At 43.0% G+C, this 23,196-nt stretch overlaps 1 protein-coding gene across 2 annotated transcripts; it reads right to left on the bottom strand.

The window, feature by feature from the left end:
- Positions 1-852: 852 nt before the first annotated feature.
- Positions 853-15,443, bottom strand: LOC122541264 (zinc finger protein 271-like). Of its 2 annotated transcripts, none has more exons than XM_043677881.1 (2): positions 15,357-15,443; positions 853-7,727 (listed from the first exon to the last, which is right to left on the bottom strand). In XM_043677881.1, the coding sequence occupies exon 2, from the start codon at positions 7,269-7,271 to the stop codon at positions 6,180-6,182; it is 1,092 nt and encodes a 363-aa protein (XP_043533816.1). In that variant the 5' UTR covers positions 7,272-7,727; positions 15,357-15,443; the 3' UTR covers positions 853-6,179. The 2 variants fall into 2 exon arrangements, with proteins under 2 accessions (XP_043533816.1, XP_043533815.1); XM_043677880.1 differs by lacking the exon at positions 15,357-15,443 and adding an exon at positions 14,950-15,123.
- Between the last annotated feature and the right edge of the window lie 7,753 nt (positions 15,444-23,196).

The following is a 23,196-nucleotide window of genomic DNA, read 5'->3' as shown; positions in this document are numbered from 1 at the left end:
GATGGCCATTGACTATGGTGTGAGTAATACTTGTTATTTATCAGTCCAAGCCTGGATACTGTTCAGATCTTACTGTATACAGACACAGGCTGCTTCAGTATCTGAGAAGTGTTTAACAGCTTGGCCCAGTGTGGCAGTCTCCTGATATGTATTGTAGTCTTACTGCAGTAAGCAGTGATCCTTGGGCCTGGCATCGCCTCTGCAAGGACTTCTGCTCTTGAGATGATTTCTCAAAGTGCAGTCTCCCCAGGGCTAAACCTTTAGAAAGACTAGAATATTTGAACCTTCAGCTTTGGTGTTCTACTTAAACCAAAGGTCTGCAATGTGTAACTTTTAACCTTACTCTGCATGTTTTATGTTATACTATAATTACTGCAATGTTTAACTTTGTTCTTTCTTTCTACCTTGTCCTTAAGATTCTGCACCTAGATACTTGTACATAAAGTCACTATGCATGGTGCTACCTTATACACTTTACGTACTCCTGTACTTTAGTACATGTGACCATAAAATCAAATCAAATATGTGACATGAGATCATTTACAAAAAAAACTAAGATGGCTGAGCTGAGTACAGTACTGAGCTGAGGATCTCCTGCAGTGCTACCCTGGAACTGAGATGATTGACCTTCAACACCACAGCTATCTTCCTTTGTACTCGACAGAACTCTAGTCAGTGGAGTTACCCCCAATGGCCATACAACTGGCAAACAGTATAAATTACCATATCCTGCTACCTAATTGGCAATCCCGCTTTATCAGCCTATGCTTGCAAATTTCAGAACACTGCATCTCACATTAGATCTGATTCTGCTGGTGGACAACATTTATCAAAGAACGCGGAGTGTGCTGTGAATTACACCAAAAAGTAATTGAAGATTTTTCAGTCAAACTTGCAACGTGATGAATTTGCGCATATCCAGAAGCTACATATATTAAAACAGAGGACCCTGCGTTAAAAGAGGCTAAAGGAATATTACACCTTTTTTGATGGAAAACGGGTCATGGTTCTACCCATCTCTGCTACATTCCCATGGCAATACCCTGACCAATTAGATTCCAGTTGCACAGTCTGAGAACTAAGAGTAACTGTTCTTGTTCCATCTCTTCACCAACGCTGGCACAATTTATTAGCACCTTCTCTTCCTGTACAAATTGGACTCCCTTTCTCAAGTTAGCTTCTTGTATTTTAGTCTTGATGAATGCAAGACAAAAAGCTTCAATTTCACATCTCCTTTGAACACCGAATGTAGACTCCTGAGTATTTCAGTGAACAGGAAGACATTGTGCTGACAAATCAGGTACACTGGGTTACAGTGTAAGAATTTATTGAGTTATAAATCACAACAAACATGAGTGTTACATTCAGCTTATAACAATCTTGCAACCAAACAAAATAAAACACTTGCAATGATTCAAAATCTGCCTCCAAGTCCTAATTTTGTTAACATTTTTTGGTTAGGCAAAGGGAGTAAGTGTGAAAGAATTCAGATATGGATTAGCCATAATCTAACTGAATGACGTAACTGTCTCAAGGGATTACTCCGGTTCCCACATTTCTTAAAATTTCTCTCCACTCATCTCCAACAAGAAATAGTCAGTCAGTCAGTGTCATCCTCTTCAACCTCCAGCTCAGCCTCTGACCCCCCAGATCACAACTTTTTGGAGAGAAATTTACATTTCATGGTTAGTTTAAGTTTATTTATTTGATGAAATAATCAAAGCATGTTAATCAGTTAACAGTATTATGTTTAATTCTAGCTCATTAAAAAAAAAATACACAACATATCACGACTCAGCTGGTAACCCATCTTTAGTTAAAGGTATATCACCATTTCTCAGTGAAAATTTCCAGTATATCAAGATTGAAGGAGCGAGTTCCAACTGCTCATCCTACTACATCGCCATCATACCTTTAACAAGTACCTGGCATTATGGCTGTTAGAGATAAGGTAGAAAGATTTATTATGCAAATTGAAAAAAGAGCAATAGATTTATTTTACATTAGTCGAGTTTTAATTTGCAGTGTTTTAGAAGATAAACCATGTTTTGCTCTATCACACTATTATTTGTCAGAGTTTTGTTCTGTAATAGTCTTTACAGTACAATTCTTTTTGACCTTTATTCCATAAGACTATGCATTAACCAAACCTTGAAGTATAATTATCAACAACACCTCATCTTTCATACACTGATTGTCATCATGCACATATTTTACACACACTCTCTACAGATCAAGTATCATCTACTTTGCAATCTCTATATTTTAGGTTATATGCAAATTTACCACAATGTTTAAAAAGTAATTTGTTCCAAGCACCAGTTGTAGTAACTACATTCCCCAGCAGATGACCTCTAAATCAGAATCCTATCAGTGACCATTTGATATAATGAGAATGCTCATCAACTAAGTCTGATAGGACAGGCTCATGGTACCAAACATGCGGGCAAGACAGTACATGTCCTCTTCTCCTGAATAAATGAGTAAAAAAGCATATTGTAAAATGTGCCACTCTGTTTGTGAGAAGTTATAAAAATAAGAGAACAAAGTCTAATGAGAGCGAAGGTCAAATAAATAATTGACTTCATAGGAAACGGTTAGAAGATAATGGGAAGTCTCATCAGGAATAAGTGTGATTAAGAGCCAGAGATTGATCTCACATTCCCGAAACCATTGAGAATCCAGCCTTGTCTCAGTTGGACCTCCCTCTCTCTCTTTCAACACTCATTTGTAGATCACAGTTTTAGGAAGGTATCATTGGTCAGCTCCCCATACGATGCAATTTTGAGCAGGTGATGGTTATCCAGACCAGTAATGTGACCCACCTAAGTCAGTAGGCCTTGCAGAACACTGGTGACGTTACTTGTTTCCGAGACTTCAATGGTTGTAGTGCAACCCTCACAGTGGATCCTGAGAGGGTGCTGCAGAGGTGGTGCTATTGGAAGCACTTATGGTGTACATGTCTGCAGTGCTGAACCTCTAACAGGGCATCATAAAGGAGGGTGGTGAGGATTATGTCTTTGCACAGAAAGCTTCGTCCTTGCACTGAGTTTACAATTCTTCACACATTACTAGAGTATGCTAAATGCTTTGGAAAGCCTGCCGTCTGCTTCCTTGTCTACAGTGGCATCAAAACTCTCCAAATTGGTAAAAACTGCTCAAAAGCAGTCAGCTTGGTTCTTTCGTTGATAATGCCTAACACATTGGAGTCCAGGGCATTTTTCATTTGAAGAATTGAATCATCCCGGAGTAACACATTGAGGATGCACTAATCAAAAAAGCAGCTCTTGAATTTTTCCTATGTCTTTGTACTAGAGGATGCCAAGATGGAAAAGATGAATTCCAAGAGGATTCATCTCCCTCATTGCAGTTTCCAACTCCCGGCTCCTAAGACTTCCTTCAATGCCAGGAACTGTGATGTTGAAATTGCCAAGGACAATTTTGGATGAGTTTTATTGAACTGCATAAAACAGATCTTATTCAGCTGCATGAGTAGAATTGCACACTGCTGGCCTTACAGCAGGAGGCGAAGGGATGTGATGAATTCGGAGTGGCTGATTGACAGACTCAAAACCTTTGTAGCAACAGATTCCTTCGTGCAATTGACCAGTTTGTTTTCATTTACACTGCAGTTCAATAATATCACTGCATATGGTTGTGCCTGGAAAGTGTAAACAAAGCACCATCTTTCAAAGGTCAAAGCACATGTCAAGCTTGAAACTGAAGACCACAATCTGTTGTCCAAGCCAGAAGCTGAAGACAACAGCAGCGACGAAATTAAGAAAGCCTAAGTGTCACCTGCACCTTAGGTTGAATATGGAAGCAAGAACCATGATAAGTCAATAGATTTGCTACGTAGACTTAAGTATTATTCCTGTAAGTTAACAAACCTTTCCTGAGTTACATCACTGCACTGTTTCCTACTGATTAAGTGATTAAGGTCGCAAGTGAAGAAATAGGTATTCAATCAGTGCAGAGTCGTGGAATTTGAGTTTAAGTAAATTACCCATTTCAACACCCTCCCTCCTGGCTATAGTTCATCCCTGGTGTAATCCTTGTCCATGGTACTGATGCTCTCCTATCCAGCTTCCCATCTTCTCACACCAGAAACTTCACACACCCTGCACTCTCTATCCTAACTCTCAGATATCACTGCTGTGCTCACTGACCTACATTAGTCCGTACTTCCCCAGTACCTCCAATTATAAAATTCTCATGTTCAAACACAAATTGTTCCCTGGCCTCACTCCCTCTCTCTGCCAACCCCAGCCCCACCTCTCTCAGAACTCTGCAGTTCAGGCCTTTAGTATATCTGCCCCACTTCCTTCAGGTCATCATGATGGCCAGGTCTTCGGCGTCTAGATTCCAAGCTCAGGAACTCCCCCCTCAAAACTCTACATTTTCTCTATACTCCCACCTTATATATCTTTTAAACTAAACCTTTAGAACCACTACAATCCCCAACTCATCTCTCCCTCATTCATAGATGATGCCTGTTCAGAGTTGGGTGTTTCTGCTATTGATCTTTATGGGGCTGACCAGGCCAATTCCTGACCCACAGATCTTTGGAAACAAGGGGTACAATTTCCAAAGGGATTGTAGGAGAGAGCGAGCAGGAATTGCTTCCTTTTATTCTTTCTTTCCATGCTATTGCCCTGCCTTATCTCTAAGCTGTTGAGGCTGAAAGTATGATAGACAAATTGCTGCCATTTTGAATAATTCTGAAGTGCCTCTCTATCATTAAGATCAATCTATACACAACACCACAACCGAGAAGGGGAACAAATACCCTCCAGTCTATCCCAATCCCGGCAATCAGACGAAAAACAAAGCCTGCAGTCACAATGGTATTCCAGCGGAGTTCTTCTAAGCTGGCAGACGTTTGCTCAAGTGAAGAGTCCATTCCCTCGTCCCATGGATTTTCAGGGTAAATAAGTTTCCCTTGGCTTCAGGAATGTCATAACTGTAGCTGTTCAAGAGATAAATTAGGCTGTGCAAACAACTGAGATGTTTCCATCTTGCCATAGCATGGAAAATGTTGACACACATCCTCCTGAATTACCCACATATCGTGGTTGACGAAATCCTCAGGGATGCAGTGCTATCCCCCATCATATCTCCTTTGTTTTGGTGTCAATTTCTATATGATTGTAACTGCATTAAACACTTCAGGATGTCTTGCTGTATTGGTGCTGTATAAATGCACATTTTTGTAGGGGGTTGATGTCCTCTTTCCCATTCACTCCAATCCACAAGATACTGACTTGAACATTGAGTGACTTCTACTGCTTGGTTTGAGAAGCCATTTGGCACATGGCCAGCCAGATAGTAAAATGATGTGAGACAATGGAGACTGTCACAGTTGAACCACATCCTGCCCTACCCGACTTCCCAGCTGGACTGACTGATGAGGAACGGTATTCCTTGCTCATTCTCCCCCTGCATAGGCCAGAGGCACTAAAGGTAATTGAGGTATTTCCATTACTATCCCAGGAATTGCTCATCTCAGAGTTCATACTGGTCAATCAGAAGCTGAAATCTTTTTAACCACTGTGCATCTGATTGTCTTCTTGGTCAGGGAGAGAGAGTCAGTGAGTGCCTTGTACCTGACACAGCACTGAAAGGACGCTGAATTTATACAGGACCTTCTGTACATATTGATGTCTTCATTTGGTGATCCAGTCAAAAGGTTAAATTTGACCTTTTTGAAATGAATGGATGATGGTGGGAGATATTTGAGACAGACCCTGCTGAGGCAGATGATGCTTTGGAAATACAGGTCCCCTGTGACAGCACAGGAGGGTAAACAACACAGACAACTCTCAGTGCAACAGAAGCAGGTGACTCAGCTCCAAGTCTGTGTGGAGAAATTGGTGTGCGGTTGACCTCACATCAACAGGAGTGTACCTCCTGAACGACTTCGCCTGGTGTGCCATGTTAGCTGAGAACCAATTAAAGGCAGTATTACTGAATTCGCACTGAATGGGTCTCTCCTGTGGGAGAGGCCATGGTTTCTCACCAGTTGTATCTGCTGGTGCTTTAGGATGTCAGAGGAGTGGCTGAAAGTTTTGTTGCAAACATCATGGCTGAAGAGCTCCTTCCCTGTTTGAATACTCAAGGAGTCCCAAGAGAATTGAAGAGGTCACAAAAGCCTCAGCAGAAACCTCTCATTTGAAGGGTTACTCCCCTGTCTGGATGTCATGTGAGACCAGTAAGTACGGTGACTCAGAGAATGATTTGTTGCACACCTCGTATGTTAACTGTTTCTCCCCTGCGTGAATGCGCTGGTGTTTCCGCAGGTTTGAAGAGTCAGAGAAGGATTTGTCGCACACCTCGCACGTGAACGGCTTCTCCCCAGTGTGGATGCGTTGGTGGAGGAGTAGGGTCCACGACCGTGAGAATGACTTCTCGCACACCTCACAGGTGAAGGGGTTCTCCCCCGTGTGAATGCGCTGGTGCTCGAGGAGGGTCGATGAGCGTAAGAACGATTTATCGCATACCTCGCAGACGAAAGGTTTCTCCCCGGTGTGGATGCGCCGGTGTTGCAGGAGGGTCGATGACCGCGTGAACGATTTGTCACACACCTCACACGTGAACGGTTTCTCCCCAGTGTGAATGCGCTGGTGCACAAGCAGCGGCCATGACTGAGAGAATGACTTGTTGCATACCTCGCACTTGAATGGCTTGTCGCCAGTGTGGATGCGCTGGTGAGTCATGAGCGTCGCAGAGAGCGTGAAGGCCTGGTCACACACCTCACACTTGAATGGTTTCTGCCCAGTGTGACGGTATTGGTGTTTGCGAAGGTTTGATGGGTAAGAGAATGACGTGTCACAAACCTCACACGTATACGGCTTCTTCCCAGTGTGAATGCGTTGGTGCGCACGGAGATTTGATGACTGCGAGAACGATTTGTTGCACACGTTACATGTGAATGGCTTCTCCCCTGTGTGAATGCGATGGTGCACACGGAGGGTTGAAGACTGTGCAAAAGATTTGTGGCATACCTCACATGTGAATGGTTTCTCCCTGGTGTGAGAGTCTTGTTGATTGAGGAGGGTCGATAACTGTGAGAACGAGCTATTGTATGCCTTGCACGTCACTGATTTCTCCCCTGTCTGAATCTTTGGGTAGGACAGAAGATGGGAGGATTGAGTGAAAGGCATTTCAGAAACATCACAACTGAAGGATTTTTCCCAGGTGTGCATCATCTGTCTCGGGGACATCACTATAGTTTCAGTACAAACCTCACAGTTGAATGGTTTCTCTTCCATGTGGCTGTCCCTGTGTTCGCAGTGGCACAACTGAAGCACCTTGCGTGATTGGTGGGGTCAGGACTCTAACCCTCCGCACAAGCCTCACATTTGAATAGAAATGAGTCAGTGACTCCCACGGCTTGATGAGTGAATGCAGCGCTCACCACTCAGAAGCCACTCACCCTTCTTCCCAGCCTCACCCTGACCAATCGCCCACAGCCGAACTTTCAGAAAGGTTAGTTCTGATGGAAGGCTGCACACCACTGACCAGTTTCAGATCCGATATGTCAAAGCTCCCCTGACCCGACCAATTTCCAGATGATAGTTTCACTGCCCAACCTTCTGTGTTGAGCAATGCTGTGAAGGGACTGGATGTCTTCCCACAATTGTGCAGTTGCTCCTTGGTTGATGGTCAAGATTTATTCCCAGTGTCTATCCTCTCTGTATCCTCTGGTGGAGTATAGTGCAATCCTTCTGTAAAACAAGAAAAGGGAAAAAATGATTTTTCCAACTCACTTTCTTCCTTTGCTGAAGGGATTGATTCCCCTGTGTGGGAGACTCAATTACAAGATCTTGCTTTTTCCTCACTTGTGTGACACCCCCTGAATCTAGCAGAGACAGTGGATAGTGACCCGAAGATAACAATGCCCAGAGTATGGTGCTGGAAAAAAAAAATCACAGCAGGTCAGCTAGCATACGAGGAGCAGGAGAATCGATGTTTTGGGCATAAGCCCTTCATCAGGAATGAGGAATGTGGGCTGGGGGGCTGAGAGATAAGTGAGAGAGGGGTGGGGCTGGGGGGTGTGAGGGCAGTGCCGAGTTGGAGGCTTGGGACTGGTAAAATCCACATTGATCCCATATGGTTGCAGGGTCCCAAGGCAGAAGATGAGGCGTTCTTTCTTTAGGCTTCGGGTGGTTAGGGCTTGGTAATGGAGGAGGCACAGAACCTGCATGTCCTTGGTGGAATGGGAGGGGGAGTTAAAGTGTTCAGTCATGGGGTGGTGGGGTTGGTTGTTGTGGGTGTCCCAGAAATGTTCTCTGGGATGATCCATAAGTTGGCGTCCTGTCTCCCTGACGTAGAGGAGACCACATTGTAGCTATATTCTTTCCTCTGCATATCAGCCCACATCTTTCCAGGTACAGTGTTAACTGACATTCAATTCATGATAAGCTCAAGTCTTGCTGGCAAAGATAAACTTGATCTTTAGGATATGCATTGAACATAAATGCATATCAGGTGATATGTTGATTGAATATGTTGATAATCCTCCTCTTATTTTCCAAAATTACTTGAAGAAAACACAAAGTGGAAAGTGTTAGAAGCAGAGGAAAATATTGTTTAAGGGCACCAGGTTGAAGGTTTATCCTGGGAAATTGATCAGTAGAGTGTGGGTTGTGCAATCAGCCAGAGTACTGGGTAAAACTATCAAACTCGAAAACGAGGCTTTTGGGAAAGGCCAAGCCCTTCTGGTAAAAATCTATAAATAAGGCATTAAAAGATATTGAAATAACTGTGTCTGCTAGTAATGACAGCGAAATGCTATGACAATGGATAAATAATTCAGTGATTAATGATTCAAATTCAAACATGGAAAATTTGGTTCACAAATAGAATTATTGAGAGAAATGTTTACCATGAACATTCTCTCATCCCTCCTCATCTCAGCAAACCCACATTTCCTTCTGTTAAACTAGATATTCACATGAATGAGAAATTATCATTAAAAAGGTATTTGTCTCAACTACTCCATACTGCGAATCTAAAGTTTGAAGTTTTAGGAATTTATGGATTAAAATCAAAAATGACTCCATCAAAACATTCAGCTTATCCTAGAATTCTAAATATAATCCGTCAAGGGAGGGAAACTGCAACACTGTCTGTTCTGGCCTATACGATTACTCCACACAACATGGCAAACTCTGGCAGTCTTCTGAAGCAGCCGAGTAAACCATAGTGAACAATCACTACAAAATGTAATAAAGAGAGAAATTAGAGAGATCTGGCATTATGTCAGATTAAAATGAAGGTGATCTCAACCCAGTGAAATCTGTCAACTCTCCCTTACCAAGGTCTGAGTCCCCAAGTGAGGAGAGCTACCCACAGACTGTATCAACTTGGAAACATAACAGACTCCTCTGTCACCATCCATGGGAATGTCCCACCCTACATTCAGCTGAGGAGGTCCTCAATACTGACTCCATGAGCGTCATGTCTTTCAACCAAACAAGTGCAAGAAAAACTAATCACTTTGCTCCCAACTGATGAATGAGTGTTATACCATGTTAGTCATCACAACGGAAGTAAACTTAGAACATATTTGCACCATTGTAGATGGATATTGCAGGATAAAATCTGTACAAAGACTGTAGGAAGAGGCTTTTCTGAGAGGAACATTTCTGAAACTGTCCAAAGAGACAACAGATGCAGATGGAAAACTACAAAAGCTAAACATTTGGACCTATGCCTGGAGTTAGCTTTTCAGGTTATAGTTTCGTTTTGGTAAGATCCATTGATCTGAAAATCAATCACAGGTAGATCTTGTAGTGTTTTCTTGTTATGAAGGAAATCCTTTGGTATCTTTAGACTGCACACTCAGGATTCACTTTTAGGCTGACACAGTAAACTTTTGAGAAGATTTCCTCATGACGGACCTTGCATTTTTAATTAAGAACTTACGGCATACCTTGAGGGTATCTAATTATATTGTTTTAGCTGCCAGCAGGGATAATAGAATTACTTTAAAATCATCAAAACCGTTAAGAGGATGACTGCGAATAGGTTATCACAAAAGGATAATGTTGATGGATCTGAATAGAAGAGACATGGAGTAATAGAGTTAATGATCAGGCCCTAGGGAGTGTTACAGAACAAACAGACCTTCAGATGCAAGTGCATAGTCCTTTGAAAGTGTCACAGGTTGACTGGGTGGTGAACAAGGCATTAGGCACACTTGCCTCAAGATATTGCGAGGCCACTTTTAGAACACTCTATAAGAATGATGTTATGAAACTTTAATAGGTTCAGAAGAGACTTACAAGGATGGTGTTGGGGTCGGAGGTTTGAACTATAGAGGGAGGCTGAATAGGCTGGGTTATTTTCCCTGGAGTGTGGGAGGATGGGGATGATGTTAACGAGGTTTATAAAATCATGAGGAGCTTGGATAGGGAGAAATGTTAAGGCCTTTTTCCACTCAGAGTAGGTGAGTAGAGGGTACAAGTTTAAGGCGAGAGACAAAAGATTTAAAAGGGGCCTGAAGGACATTTTCATGCAGATGGTGGTGTATGTATGAAATGAGCTGCCAGAGGAAGTGGTGGAGGCAGGTAAAATTACAACATTTAAAAGGCACCTGGATGGATATATGAATAGAAAGGATTTAGAGGCATATGGACCAAATGTTAGCAAATGGGACTAGATCAGTTTAGAATCTGGACAGCACAGACGATTTGGACAAAAGGGATCTTCTGTGCTGCAAATAAGGACAAAAAGGGAATGAGGGAGAGAATAGGGACCCTCAAAAATCAGCAAGGCAACAGACGTGTGGAGCAGCAGGAGATGGGGGAAGATACTGAATGAGCATTTTACATCATTGTTTACTATGGAGAAGGACATGGGAGACATAGAATGTGCGGAAACAGATGGCGACATTTGAAAAATGTCCATATTAGAGGTGGTGGTGCTGGATATCTTGAAACACATAAAAGTGGATAAAACCTCAGGACCTGATCAGGTGTACTGTGCAACTCTGTGGGAAGGTAGGGAAGTGATTGCTGGGCCCCTTGCTGAGATATTTGTATCATTGATAGTCATGGGTGAAGTACTGGAAGACTGGAGGTTGGTTAATGTGATGCCACTGTTTAAGAAAGGTGGTAAGAAAAAAACCAAGGAACTATAGACCAGTGAGCCTGACAATGCTGGTGGACAAATTGTTGGATGGAATCCTGAAGGACAGGATTTACATATATTTGGAAAGAACGGATTAGGAATAGTCAGCATGGCTTTGTGCCTGGGAAGGCATGCCTCATGAACGTGGTTGAGTGTTTTGAAGAAGCAAAGAGGATTGACAGAGACAGAGCAGAAGACGCGATCTATACAGACTTCAGTAAGGCATTCAACAAGGTTCCCTATGGGAGACTGGTTAGCAAGCTTAGATCTCATGGAATATAGGGAGAACTAGCCATTTGGATACAGAACTGGTTCAAAGGTAGAAGAGAGGGGGTGGTGGTGGAGGGTTGCTTTTCAGACTGGAGGCCTGTAACCAATGGTATACCATAAGGATTGGTGCTGGGTGCAATGCTTTTTGTCATTTATTTAAAATGATTTGGATATAAGCATAGGAGGAACAGTTAGTAAGTTTGCAGATGACACCAAAATTGGAGGTGTAGTGGACAGTGAAAAAGGTTACCTCAGATTACAACAGGATCTTCAGATGGACCAATGGGTGGTGAAGTGGCAGATGGAGTCTCATCTAGATAAATGAGAGGTGCTGCATTTTGGGAAAGCAAATCTTATCAGGACTTATCCACTTAATGGTAAGGTCCTGGGGAATGTTGCTGAACAAAGAGACCTTGGAGTGCAGGTTCATAGCTCTTTGAAAGTGGAGTCACAGGTAGTTAGGATTGTGAAGAAGGCATTTAGTAAGCTTTCCTTTATTGGTCAGAGTTTTGAGTACAGGAGTTGGGAGGTCATGTTGCGGCTGTACAGGACATTGGTTAGGCCACTGTTGGAATGTTGCGTGCAATTCTGGTCTCCTTCCTATCGGAAGGATGTTGTGAAACTTGAAAGGGTTCAGAAAAGATTTCCAAGGAAATTGCCAGGGTTGGAGGATTTGAGCTATAGGGAGTGGCTAAATGTAGAACATAGAATAGTACAGCACAGAACAGGCCCTTTGGCACATGATGTTGTCCCGAGGATTATTCCTAATCTAAAATAAAATAACCTAACCTACGCACCCTGACAAATTCACTGCTATCCATGTGCATGCCCAGCAGTCGCTTAAATGTCCCTAATGACTCTGCTTCCACCACCACAGCTGGCAATGCATTCCATGCATTCACAACTCTGCGTATAGAACCTACTTCTGACGTCTTCTCTGTACCTTCCTCCTAGTATTTCAAAACTGACACCTCGTGCCAGTCAATCCTGCCCTGGTGAACAGTCTCTGGCTATGGGCTCTATCCATGCCTCTCATTACCATGGATACCTCGATCAGGTCACCTCTCTTCCTCCTTCTCTCCAGAGAGAAAAGTCCGAGCTTAGTCAACCTCTCTTCATAAGAAAAGCCTCCAGTCCAAGCAGTATCCTGGTAAACCTTCTTTGCACCCTCTCCAAAGCCTCCGTATCTTTCCTATAGGGCAACCAGAACCGGACACAATATTCCAAGGGTGGTCTCACTTGTAGAGCTGCAGCAAAACCTTCTGGCTCTTAAGCTCAATCCCCCTGTTATTGAAAGCCAAAATACCATATGCTTTCTTAATCCTGTCCACTTGGGTGACAACTTTGAGGGATCTATGCATTTGAACACCAAGGTCCCTCTGTTCCTCCACACTGCCAAGAATCCTGTTTGTAATCCTATATTCAGCATTCAAGTTCAACCTTCCAAAATGCATCACTTCGCATTTATCCAGGTTGAACTCTATCTGCCATTTCTCAACCCAGTTCTGCATCCTGTCTATGTCGTGCTGCAGCCTGCAATAGCCCTCGATACTATCAACAGCACCTCCTATCTTTGGGTCACTGGCAAATTTACTAACCCACCCTCAACCTCCTAATCCAAGTCATTTGTAAAATACTACAAAGAGCAGAGGCCCACGAACAGAGGTCTGCGGGACATCACTTACCACTGACCTCCAGGCAGAATACTTTCCATCTACAACCACTCTCTGCCTTCTGTCAGCCAACCAATTCCGAATCCAGATAGCCAAATCTCCCTGTATCCCATACCTCCTGACTTTATTAATGAGCCTACCATGGGGAACCTTACCAAATACCTTGCTGAAGTCCATATACACCACATCCACTGCCCGATCTTCGTCGACTGTCTCGTCACCTCCTCAAAGAACTCAAATAAGATTTGTGAGGCATGAATTACCCCTCACCTAGCCATGCTAACTGCCTTTAATCATGCTATGCTTTTCCAAACAAACAGTCATAAATACTATCCCTCAGAATCCTTTCCAAACCTTACTGACCACAGACTTAAGACTGACTGGTCTCTAATTGCTAGGGATTTCCCCATTACCCTTCTTGAAAAGAGGAACAGCATTTGCCTCATTCCAATCCTCTGGGATGACTCCATGGAGAGTGAGGAAGCAAAGATCTTTGCCAAGCAGCTGAGCAACCGCATTTCTTGTTTCCTGGAGTAACCAAGGATAAACCTGGTCTGGCCCTGGGGAATTATCTGATCAGTGATGAAATAGGCCCTTCTGCTCAACAAGTCCACACCGACCCTCCAAAGAGTAACCCACCCAGACCCATTTCCCTCTGACTAATGCACCTAACACTATTGGCAATTTAGCATGGTCAATCCACCTGACCTGCATATCTTTTGGTCTTCAATCTTAATGTTTGCTAAAAATTCCAGCACATCAACCTTGATCTGCTCAAGCCTGTTTCCCAGCTCTTCAAAGTTCTCATTCACAACAAAGGTCACTTTCCTTAATGAAAGCTGAAGCAAAATAACTCATTTAGGGCTTCCCCTATCTGCTCAGATCCACGTACAAGTTCCCTACACGATCCCTGACCGGCCCAACCTTCATGATCATTCTTATTCCTCACGCATGAGTAAAAAGCCTTTGGGATTTCCCCAAAGCTAGGACTGCTTCCCCTGGTGCATCAGAGACTGAGGGGTGACATTATAGATGTTTATAAAATCATGAGGGGCACAGATAGGGTAAATAGCCAAAGTCTTTTCCCCAGGGTGAGGGAGTAAAAAACTAGAGGGCATAAGCTTACGGTAAGAGGGCAAATATATAAAACAGACCTAAGGGGCAATTTTGTCACACAGAGGGTGAAATGCCAGAGGATGCAGTGGAGGCTAATACAATTACAGCATTTAAACGATGGGTATATAAATAGGAAGGGTGTAGACAGATATGGACCAAGTGCTGGCAAATTGGACTAGATTAGGTTAAAGTATAAGAGGCATAGACGAGTTGGACTAGAGTCTGTTTCCATGCTGCATATCACTACGACTCTAACTCTGTAATTGATTAGCTCCTTGAACTGGGGTCGTCCAATTGCAGGGTTTTTTGTTGCATTCATTGCGATAACCTTGCCATTTGGGCCAGCATTTATTACTAACCCCTAACTGCTCATAGAGAGAATCAACCATATTGCCGGTGGCGTTTTGAAGTCACACAGGTCAGATGAGGTAAGGAGAGCAAGATTTCCTTCGCAAAAAGGCACTGTGAGTCAGGTGCTTTTAGAACAATGTTTTCATTAGGCCATCGTTTCATTTCAGATATACGCTGAGCTCGAATTCTTCATCTACTATGGTGCGATTTGATCCTTATCCACAGGACCTATTCCTGTACTGTATAACTCTGTGGCTATGAATATTAAAAATACAGACCCCCGACCAGCAAGGTAGAAAAGGCGAGAGGATGGAACTAGCTGAATTGCTCTTACAGAGAACAAACAGACTGAATGACCACCTTTCATCCAGCAACTATTGTACAGCCCTGCAGCTACACTCACCATCTCCTCATTGGGTCTTCAGCCCCCGAGCGGAAGTGAACCTGCCCCGGAAGTGAATTCGCCGGAGTGGTGATATGATTGATGTCCCACCCAGCCAATGGAGTAACCAGCTCGACCAAAGCACGCGCACCAGTCATGGTGACGCAGGCCGGTTGAGGACAGTGCCATTGTTGCGCGGGCACTGTGGAGACGCGGTCTCTCCGAGATGCACCCACTTTTATAATGATAGAGCAGGAGGAGGAGGAAGAAGCGCGCTGTCTGAAGGGCGGTGCCGACTCTGCTTCCCAGAAGAATGGCCTTTCTGTGAAACTGAAGATTGGACGCGTTCTGTGGGAATGCGCGCGCAGTTGCTGGAGGCAGGCGCTGTGGTGGGAGCCCCGGTTTCCCCCACTTCACCCCGCTCCTACCTCCACGTGACCCTCCTTCGCTCCGCCCCTGCTCCTCTCCCCGCCCTCCGGCAACACCGCAGCGCGCACCTGCACCACCCACGTGGCCAGTGCCGTCCTTCCCGCCCAGGGCTCGCGCTCCCAGATTTAAACGCCCAGTCTCAACCGTCGCTGAGGCCCCTTTAAAAAAAATGGGGTTTATAGCCCGACGGTGGTCGATGAGACGGACTGAACCCACCTGTTCCTCCAGCGGATTCATTTGCGGCGTCTCTGGCCGCCAATTGTAAGAAATCTAATCCTTTGCTTCGGTTCTATGGATATTTCTGTCAGTATTCCCCAAAGGGAGTCGGATGCCGATTTTTTAATTTTAATTTTCTGTTATTTTACACCCGAAAGCTGCTCAGTGACTTCCTGGGAAACCTCACCACGCAACTTGAGCGCCCCGTCAAGTCTGCCTACCAGTCGCTCGCTCATAACGAGTAGAAAGCGGAGTTAACTTTTCCACTTCTAGCCTGGCTGTAACTGTCCTTTTTAACATTAAAAAGAGCAGCCTGTGCGAATCCGGTTGTCCTGCTGCCCACACCATGGTAAAGATATGTGATCCCACTCCAGCTCTGCTCTGCCATTCAGTAAAATCGAGGAGAGCTGATCCGATCTGTAACCTCCACCCTATCTTTGTGTATTCCCCCAATAATTTAGTTAAAATTAAATAAAATAAGGTGGAGGATTGGTGATGTGGTGTTTCTGCAGATGTGGAGCTGGTTTTCCCCATTGTGGAAATGTTGGATGCTGGAAGAACTCTGCCTCAGAGTCGATGAGCTGGAGTCTGAGCTTCAAACATTGTGGCACATCAGAGAGGGGGAGAGTTACACAAACACTGTTTCAGGAAACAGTCACACCCAAGGTGGCTCAGTGGGTAGCACTGCTGCCTCACAATTCCCTCCTCGGGCAACCGTCTGTGTGGAGTTGGCACATTCTCCCCGTGTCTGCGTGGGTTTCCTCCGGGTGCTCCAGTTTCCTCCCGCAGTCACAAAGATGTGCAGGTCAGGTGAATTGGCCATGCTAAATTGCCCGTAGTGTTAGGTGAAGAGGTAAATGTAGGGGAATGGGTCTGGGTGGGTCGCTCTTCGGCAGGTCGGTGTGGACTTGTTGGGCCGAAGGGCCTGTTTCCACACTGTAAGTAATCTAATCATTAGGCTAACAAACTCAAATTCGGCCAGTGGTCAGGGACAGGAGGGTGTGGCAGTGAGTGAGGCAGGTAGAGGGATCCAGGAGGTAGAATTGCAGGAGCCTCAGGCCCTGTCCTTTTCCAACAGGTTCAAGAGTTTTCCTCTGTGTGGACGGGAATGGGGTCTGCAGGGAGGATGAGCTGCCTGACTGCAGCACTATGGTGCAGGGAGCCATTCAAGTGGGGGTGGGGAGAAGATAAATGTTGTGGTTGGGGACAGTACAGTTAGAGGGATTGACACTGTTCTCTGTGAGCAGGATCGAGAGTCCCGAAGGTTATGTTGACTGCCTGGTGCTCTGGTGTGGGATATCTCGCCTGGGCTGAAGAGGAACTTGGAGTGGGAGGGCAAAGACCCAGTGGTTGGGTCCATGTAGGTACCAACAACATAGATAAAACGAGGGCAGAAGTTCTTCTAAAGGAATATGAACAACTAGAAGCTAAATTAAAAAGCAGACTCTAAAAAGGTAATAACCTCTGGATTATGACCTGAGCCACGAGCTAATTGGCACAGGGTCAATAAGATTAAGTAGGCAAATGTGTAGCTCAAAGACTGGTGTGAGAGAAATGGGTTTAAATTCATTGGCCATTGAAACCAGTACTGGGGAAGAAGGGATCTGTTCCAATGGGACGGTCTTCACCTGAACCATGCTTGGATCAGAATCCTAGTGAATCGCATAACTAGGGCTGAAGATTGTTTTAAACTTAATTTTGGGGGGGGGGGTGTCAGTTGTAGGGGAAATTAGAAATCTCAAATCAAAGGAGGAAGTTAGAGTGCAGAACTCAGAGGTTATTAAAATGTCTAGCACAGACACAAATAGGACAGAGTATTTGGAAAGGGTTAGCAATCAAACTTTAAGCTCAGTAGACAAATGAATGACAATAAGAAGAGGGATAATTAATACAGGACTGAAGGTGTTATATCTGAATGCACACAGTATAAAGAATACGGTAAATGAGCTTGTGGCGCAGATCAAAATTGGCAGGTATATGTGGTGGGCATTACAAATGTGGCTGCAAAGGGAGCAGCATTGGGAGTTGAATATTCCAGGATATACATCCTATCTAAAAGATAGGCACATGGGCAGAGGGGGTAGGGTTGCCCACCTGCCTATCTTTTTGATAGGATGTATATCGTTGAATATTCAGCTCCCAATCCTTCTCCCCTTGCAGCCACATCTCCGTAATGCCCACCATGTATACATAAATTAGTAAATTAAATCAATAGTAAGAAATAAAGTAGGGTCAGATGGTATAAAAATCTTGCAAGTTTTGAGAAGATTTGTAGGTCAGGTTGAGGTTCTGGATGTAAGTTTGCTCGCTGAGCTGGAAGGTTCATTTTTGGATGTTTCATCACCATACTGGGTAACATCATCAGTGAGCCTCTGGTGAAACTCTGTTATGTCCTGCCTACTACTTAAATGTTTAGATTTCCTTGGGTTGGTGATGTCACTTACTGGAGAAAGTGAGGTCTGCAGACGCTGGAGATCAAAGCTGAAACTTTATTGCTGGAACAGCACAGCAGGTCAGGCAGCATCTAGGGAACAGAAGATTCGACGTTTCGGGCACATGCCCTTCTTCATGATTCCTGAATCATCTTCTGTTCCCTAGATGCTGCCTGACCTGCTGTGCTGTTCCAGCAATAAAGTTTCAGCGATGTCACTTACTGTCTCAGTGATATCATTTCTGATTCTTTGGTTCTATTTTCTCAGGGGGAGGTAGATGGGGTCTAAATCAATGTGTTTGTTGATAGAGTTCCGGTTGGAATGCCATGCTTCCAGGAATTTTTGTGCGTGTTGGTTTGGCTTGACCTAGGATGGATGTGTTGTCCCAGTCAAAGTGATGTCCTTCCGCATCTGTATGTAAGGATACTACTGATAGTGGGTCATGTCTTTTTGGGGCTAGTTGATGTTCATGTATCCTGGTGGTTAGTTTTCTACCTGTTTGTCTAATGTAGTGTTTGTTACAGTTCTTGTAAGGTATTTTGTAAATGACGTTCATTTTGGTTATTGTCTGTGTAGGGTGTTTTAAGTTCATTAGCTGCTGTTTTAGTGTGTTGGTGGATTTGTGTGCTACCTTGATGCCAAGAGGTCTGAGTAGTCTGGCAGTCATTTCCGAGATATCATTGATGTAGGGGAGAGTGGCTAGGGTTTCTGAGCACGTCTGTCTGCTTGTTTGGGTTTGTTGCTGAGAAATCGGTGGACTGTGTTCATTTGGGTACCCGTTCTTTTTGAATACACTATATAGATGATTTTTCTCTGCTTTTCGTAGTTCCTGTGTGCTGCAGTATGTGGTGGCCTGTTGACATAATGTTCCAACGTAGCTTAATTTGTGGGTGTTGGGATGATTGTTCAGTATTTGGTCCATATGTGTTGTTTTTCTGCAGATGTTTGTTTGAAGCTCCCCGTTGACTTCGCTCTACTGTGACACCTAGGAATGGCTATTTGTTGTTGTTTTCCTCCTCTTTTGTGAAATTTATGCCAGTAAGGATATAATTGATGGTTTTGAAGATTTCGTTTAATTTGTTTCGCTTTGTGATGACAAAGGTGTCATCCACGTAGCAGACCCAAAGTTTGATTTGGATGTTTGATAGAGCTATTTGTTCAAGTCTCTGTATTACTGCCTCTGCTGAGAACCCATGGGCATTCCGTTGGTTTGTCTGTAGGTTTTGTTATTGAAAGTGAAGTGGGTGGTAAGGCATAGATCCACAGACTTGACGATGTCCTTGTTGCTGAAGTTGGTGGTGTTTGGTGTATGTGTCTTTGGTTCTTCTAATAGTTAGTCAGTGTTTCTTTGGCCAGGTTGATGTTGATGGATGTTAACAGGGCTGTTATGTTAAAGGAGACCATTATTTCATCCTCTTCTATCTTGATGTCTTTGGCGTTCAGGAATTCTTGGGTGGAATGAATGGAGTGGCATGACTCTTCTACTAAGTGTTTTAGTCTTTGGTTAGATCCTGGAATCCATTTTGAAAGATGAGATTTCTGAATACTTGGAAATGCACGGTAAAATAGGGCAAAGTCAGCATGGTTTCATCAAAGGGAGGTCATGCCTGACAAATTCTATGAGTAAGTAATGAGTAGGTTAGACAAGGAGAAACGTATCAGCCATGATTGAATAGTGGAGCAGACTCGATAGGCTGAATGGCCTAATTTCTGCTCCTATGTCTTAAGGTCTATTCTTTCCTCGTCTTGGTATTAATTTGCTTGTCCTTTGGTTCCCTTTATCTGACTCACTCACAGTCACACCTTACTTTCCCTGACTGTGTCAGAAACATCTTGTCTGAAGATGTTCGAGTGATTGACTGATTATTGTCATGTGTACCTAAGTACAGTGAAAAGCTTTGTTTACAAGCAGTACAGGCAGATCATCGGGTTAAAAAATAAACTCTGACAGAGACATGCAGGTCACCTCACACAGGGCATGCTCTCAGCAAGTCCAACATCTAGAAGATCAGCATTATTTGAAGTTAGAGAATCCATTTATCAGTCTAATAACTGCAGGAATGAAGCTGTTCTTGAACCTGCTGATGCGTGTGTTCAAGCGTATGTATGACTGCTTCTTGGTATAGCAAATATTCTTTTAATTGGCACCTTATGAACCGGCACTCTCAACCAACCAGCACAAAATTATATACCTCAAAGATCAAAATGTTGCGATCTGAGTAGCCAGTTGCTGGTGGAAGCAAGAAGGCTGTTTGCTGCTTAACTTTTTTAAAGGCAAAGTTGTATTATTATTTTAGTGAATAAAATATATTTAAGAGTATAACCGTGATGTATATTTCCCTCTCATGTTACTATTATTAGTGTTTTTGCATTGATTATGTGGACCTTTTGATCAGCTGTAATATTTGATCAACTGGCACATTCCCCTGGTCTATAGGCTCATAAAAAGTTTGCTGTACAAAGAATCCAGGTTAGTTTCCCCCTCATCTGTTGTTTAGACTCCAGCTCGTAAATTCTGTGAAAATTGAGTGCTCAAGGCCAGAGTGAACCATAGCATGACAAAGGCTGAGGGAAATTGATGTCTGAAATCCAGAGTGATAGCTCACAATTTGGTTTCTCCTAAACTCGTTCGAGAGCTGAATGTTAGCTTATTCTCGTCTTCTAGTTGGAAGAAACTTGATACAAATTTTTGCTCCAGTATTTTTAAGAAAAACTTTCATTTTCTAAGCAAAAAATAAAATGCTGTAGATGCTAGAAATCTGAAGTAAAAACAAGTTAGAAACCCCCAAGCTGAAACTTCAATCATTTACCAAAGAGAGGCTGATGGGTGACCTGAAAGAAGTATATGAAATTGAGTGGTATGGATAGCTGGAGTCTTTTTCCCAGGGTGGAAATATCAAATACTAGTTGGCATAGGTTGAAAGCAAGAGGAGAAAAGTTTAAAGGAAATGTACGAAGAAATTTTTTTTACACAGGGTGGTAGCTACCTGGAATGTGCTGCCAGGAGAGGTGGTAGAAGCCGATAAAGTAACGTCGAAGAGGCATTTCAACAGACACATGAACAATCTTGTGCAGGCAGATTGGATTAGTTTAGAATGGACATGGTGGACCAAGGGGCCTGTCCCTGTGCTATTTTGTTCAATGTTTGTCCTGCATTACAGTAGTATCCTTGAATTCTCATAGATTGCAGATTTGGTATATTACCTGTGCTACTAGTTTTAATTAATTATTTAGTTATATTAATTACTTATTTTATGGTGATTTTTATAAATTTTATTAGCTTTACCACCAATGTGTATACAATGTTAAAACTTGGAAATAGAATAAGAAGGTGACCAGTACCTACAAATTAATGCTTGCTTTTGTAAATACGTTACTTTTGTCAGCCATTTCAAATTTTGGCAGATTTCCTCTTGTGGATTAACTGATGTTCTAATTGAGCTCAATCTGGGACTTGCCCCTCAAGTTTTATTGACAGGCTCCATGACTGCCTTTCATCTCCAGGTTTGCTTTGCTGCCACTCTAAGTTTGATCTGTGCCTCATTCCTCAGGCTTTTATTGAGAAGTTGCACTGCTGTCATTCACCTCCAGTTCACTTTGTTCCTTTCCAGCTCAGATTGAGCACTGACATCCTGTTTTTGATTAATAGTCCGACACAGATCACGAACTGAATGGTTCTTCAAAAACTGGAATTGGTATCTAAAGTGCTGATCTGATCACACATTGAAACTTTCTATCCCCTTGCATGTCTGACATGTTCTACAAAACTGCACTATATCTTCATGAAATCTTGGTCATGAAAAGTATCTGTTTATTGATGCCTATGTTTCTGTTGTATACTTAGATGCCCTGACATAAGAACTTCATGTGCTATTAGCAATATCTCCTTATGATATCTGGCAATACCACAATTTGATGAACAACCATGAAGTCTTCATCTGCAAGTCTGTGGATGTTTCCACTTCCTCATCAGAACTTTTTCAATATAATAATAGCCTGGAACTCCTATAACCTCAGCTTCAATATGGGCTATTTGTGTCAACTTCCTTAACTCTGGGACTATTTCACGAGGCTCAATTTGTGAAGACCTACTTCTTTTTAATTATCGTCATTTTTCATTAGAGTTTCAACTACTTCTGCTTGTAGTGCAATATTACTATGACGTCTGGTGATCTGTTTGTAGCACCATTGGTCTGGTCATCACTTATGATGGGAAGGTATGCTGGATCTGTTCCTACAACTGTTGTCTCCTTACCTTCAACTCAACTTTCCTTGATTACAGGCAGAGCTGTAATCTTCACTTCTATCAAGCAATTCCCTAGGAGTAAGTAATTCCATCCATTAGTAATCTCTTAACTACCCTGATGACCACCAGTCCAGATAACAAGTCAAAATTCATTTGAACTTTGTACAATGGAACCAGGATAATCTTCACTCATCTTGTTTACTAACACTTGTGTTTTTCTCAAGAGATTTAAATGAAAGACTAAATACTTCTCCATCAAAATAATTTTAGTAGCACCTGCAATCACTTCTTCATTTGACAAAAAATGTGTTATCTTCCCTTTAGACAAAATCCTTTATATCTCTCATCCATTCTATTCACTTCCTCTGCAGCAGTGTTTACCTCTGGTCCCTTAGTTGTAGTTAAAGTGACAATTTAATCTGTGCTTCCTTCCTAATGAGTTTCTTTTTTGGACTCATTAGTCCCACTAGCTTTCCTTGCAAATTCCATCATTCTGAATGAATGTGTCTCTTCCTTTGTTACATTGAAAACACTTCGGCATCGATTTTTATTTCTAGCCTTGGTATTTTCCTTTCTAACCTGAGGAGGAGATTTTGGGCATTCTCAGCTATCCACTCTTTACTGTAAATATGTGTCTACCTTTCACTCTCCAACTTCCTCTTTTAAATTTATGGTGGGGTGAGGGAACGAAAAAGTGTTTCGAGTATGGATCAACTCTTAATTAGAAGCACAAGGAGAAATTGCTGGAAAAGCTCAGCTGGTCTGGCCATATCTGTGGAAAGAAATTAGAGTTAACATAAACTCTGATTTCCAGCATCCGCAGTTCCTTTGGGTTTCATTTGGCTCTTAACGTGTCTAGCAGTTGTAACCAACAATAACGGATTCTGGGAGAAACTCCGAAGGTTTGGCAGCATTTGCGGAGAGAAGAAAGTTAACATTTTTGAG

Source organism: Chiloscyllium plagiosum, chromosome 37 (assembly GCF_004010195.1).
Source record: "Chiloscyllium plagiosum isolate BGI_BamShark_2017 chromosome 37, ASM401019v2, whole genome shotgun sequence".
Lineage (NCBI taxonomy): Eukaryota > Metazoa > Chordata > Chondrichthyes > Orectolobiformes > Hemiscylliidae > Chiloscyllium > Chiloscyllium plagiosum.
The sequence above is the reverse complement of the archived record's forward strand: the minus strand, read 5'-3'. Positions and strand labels throughout refer to the sequence as shown.

What these genes read in the sequence shown, in the direction of transcription:
- LOC122541264 (XM_043677881.1), bottom strand. Translation starts at nt 7,271, where the DNA reads ATGGAAGAGAAACCATTCAACTGTGAGGTTTGTACTGAAACTATAGTG.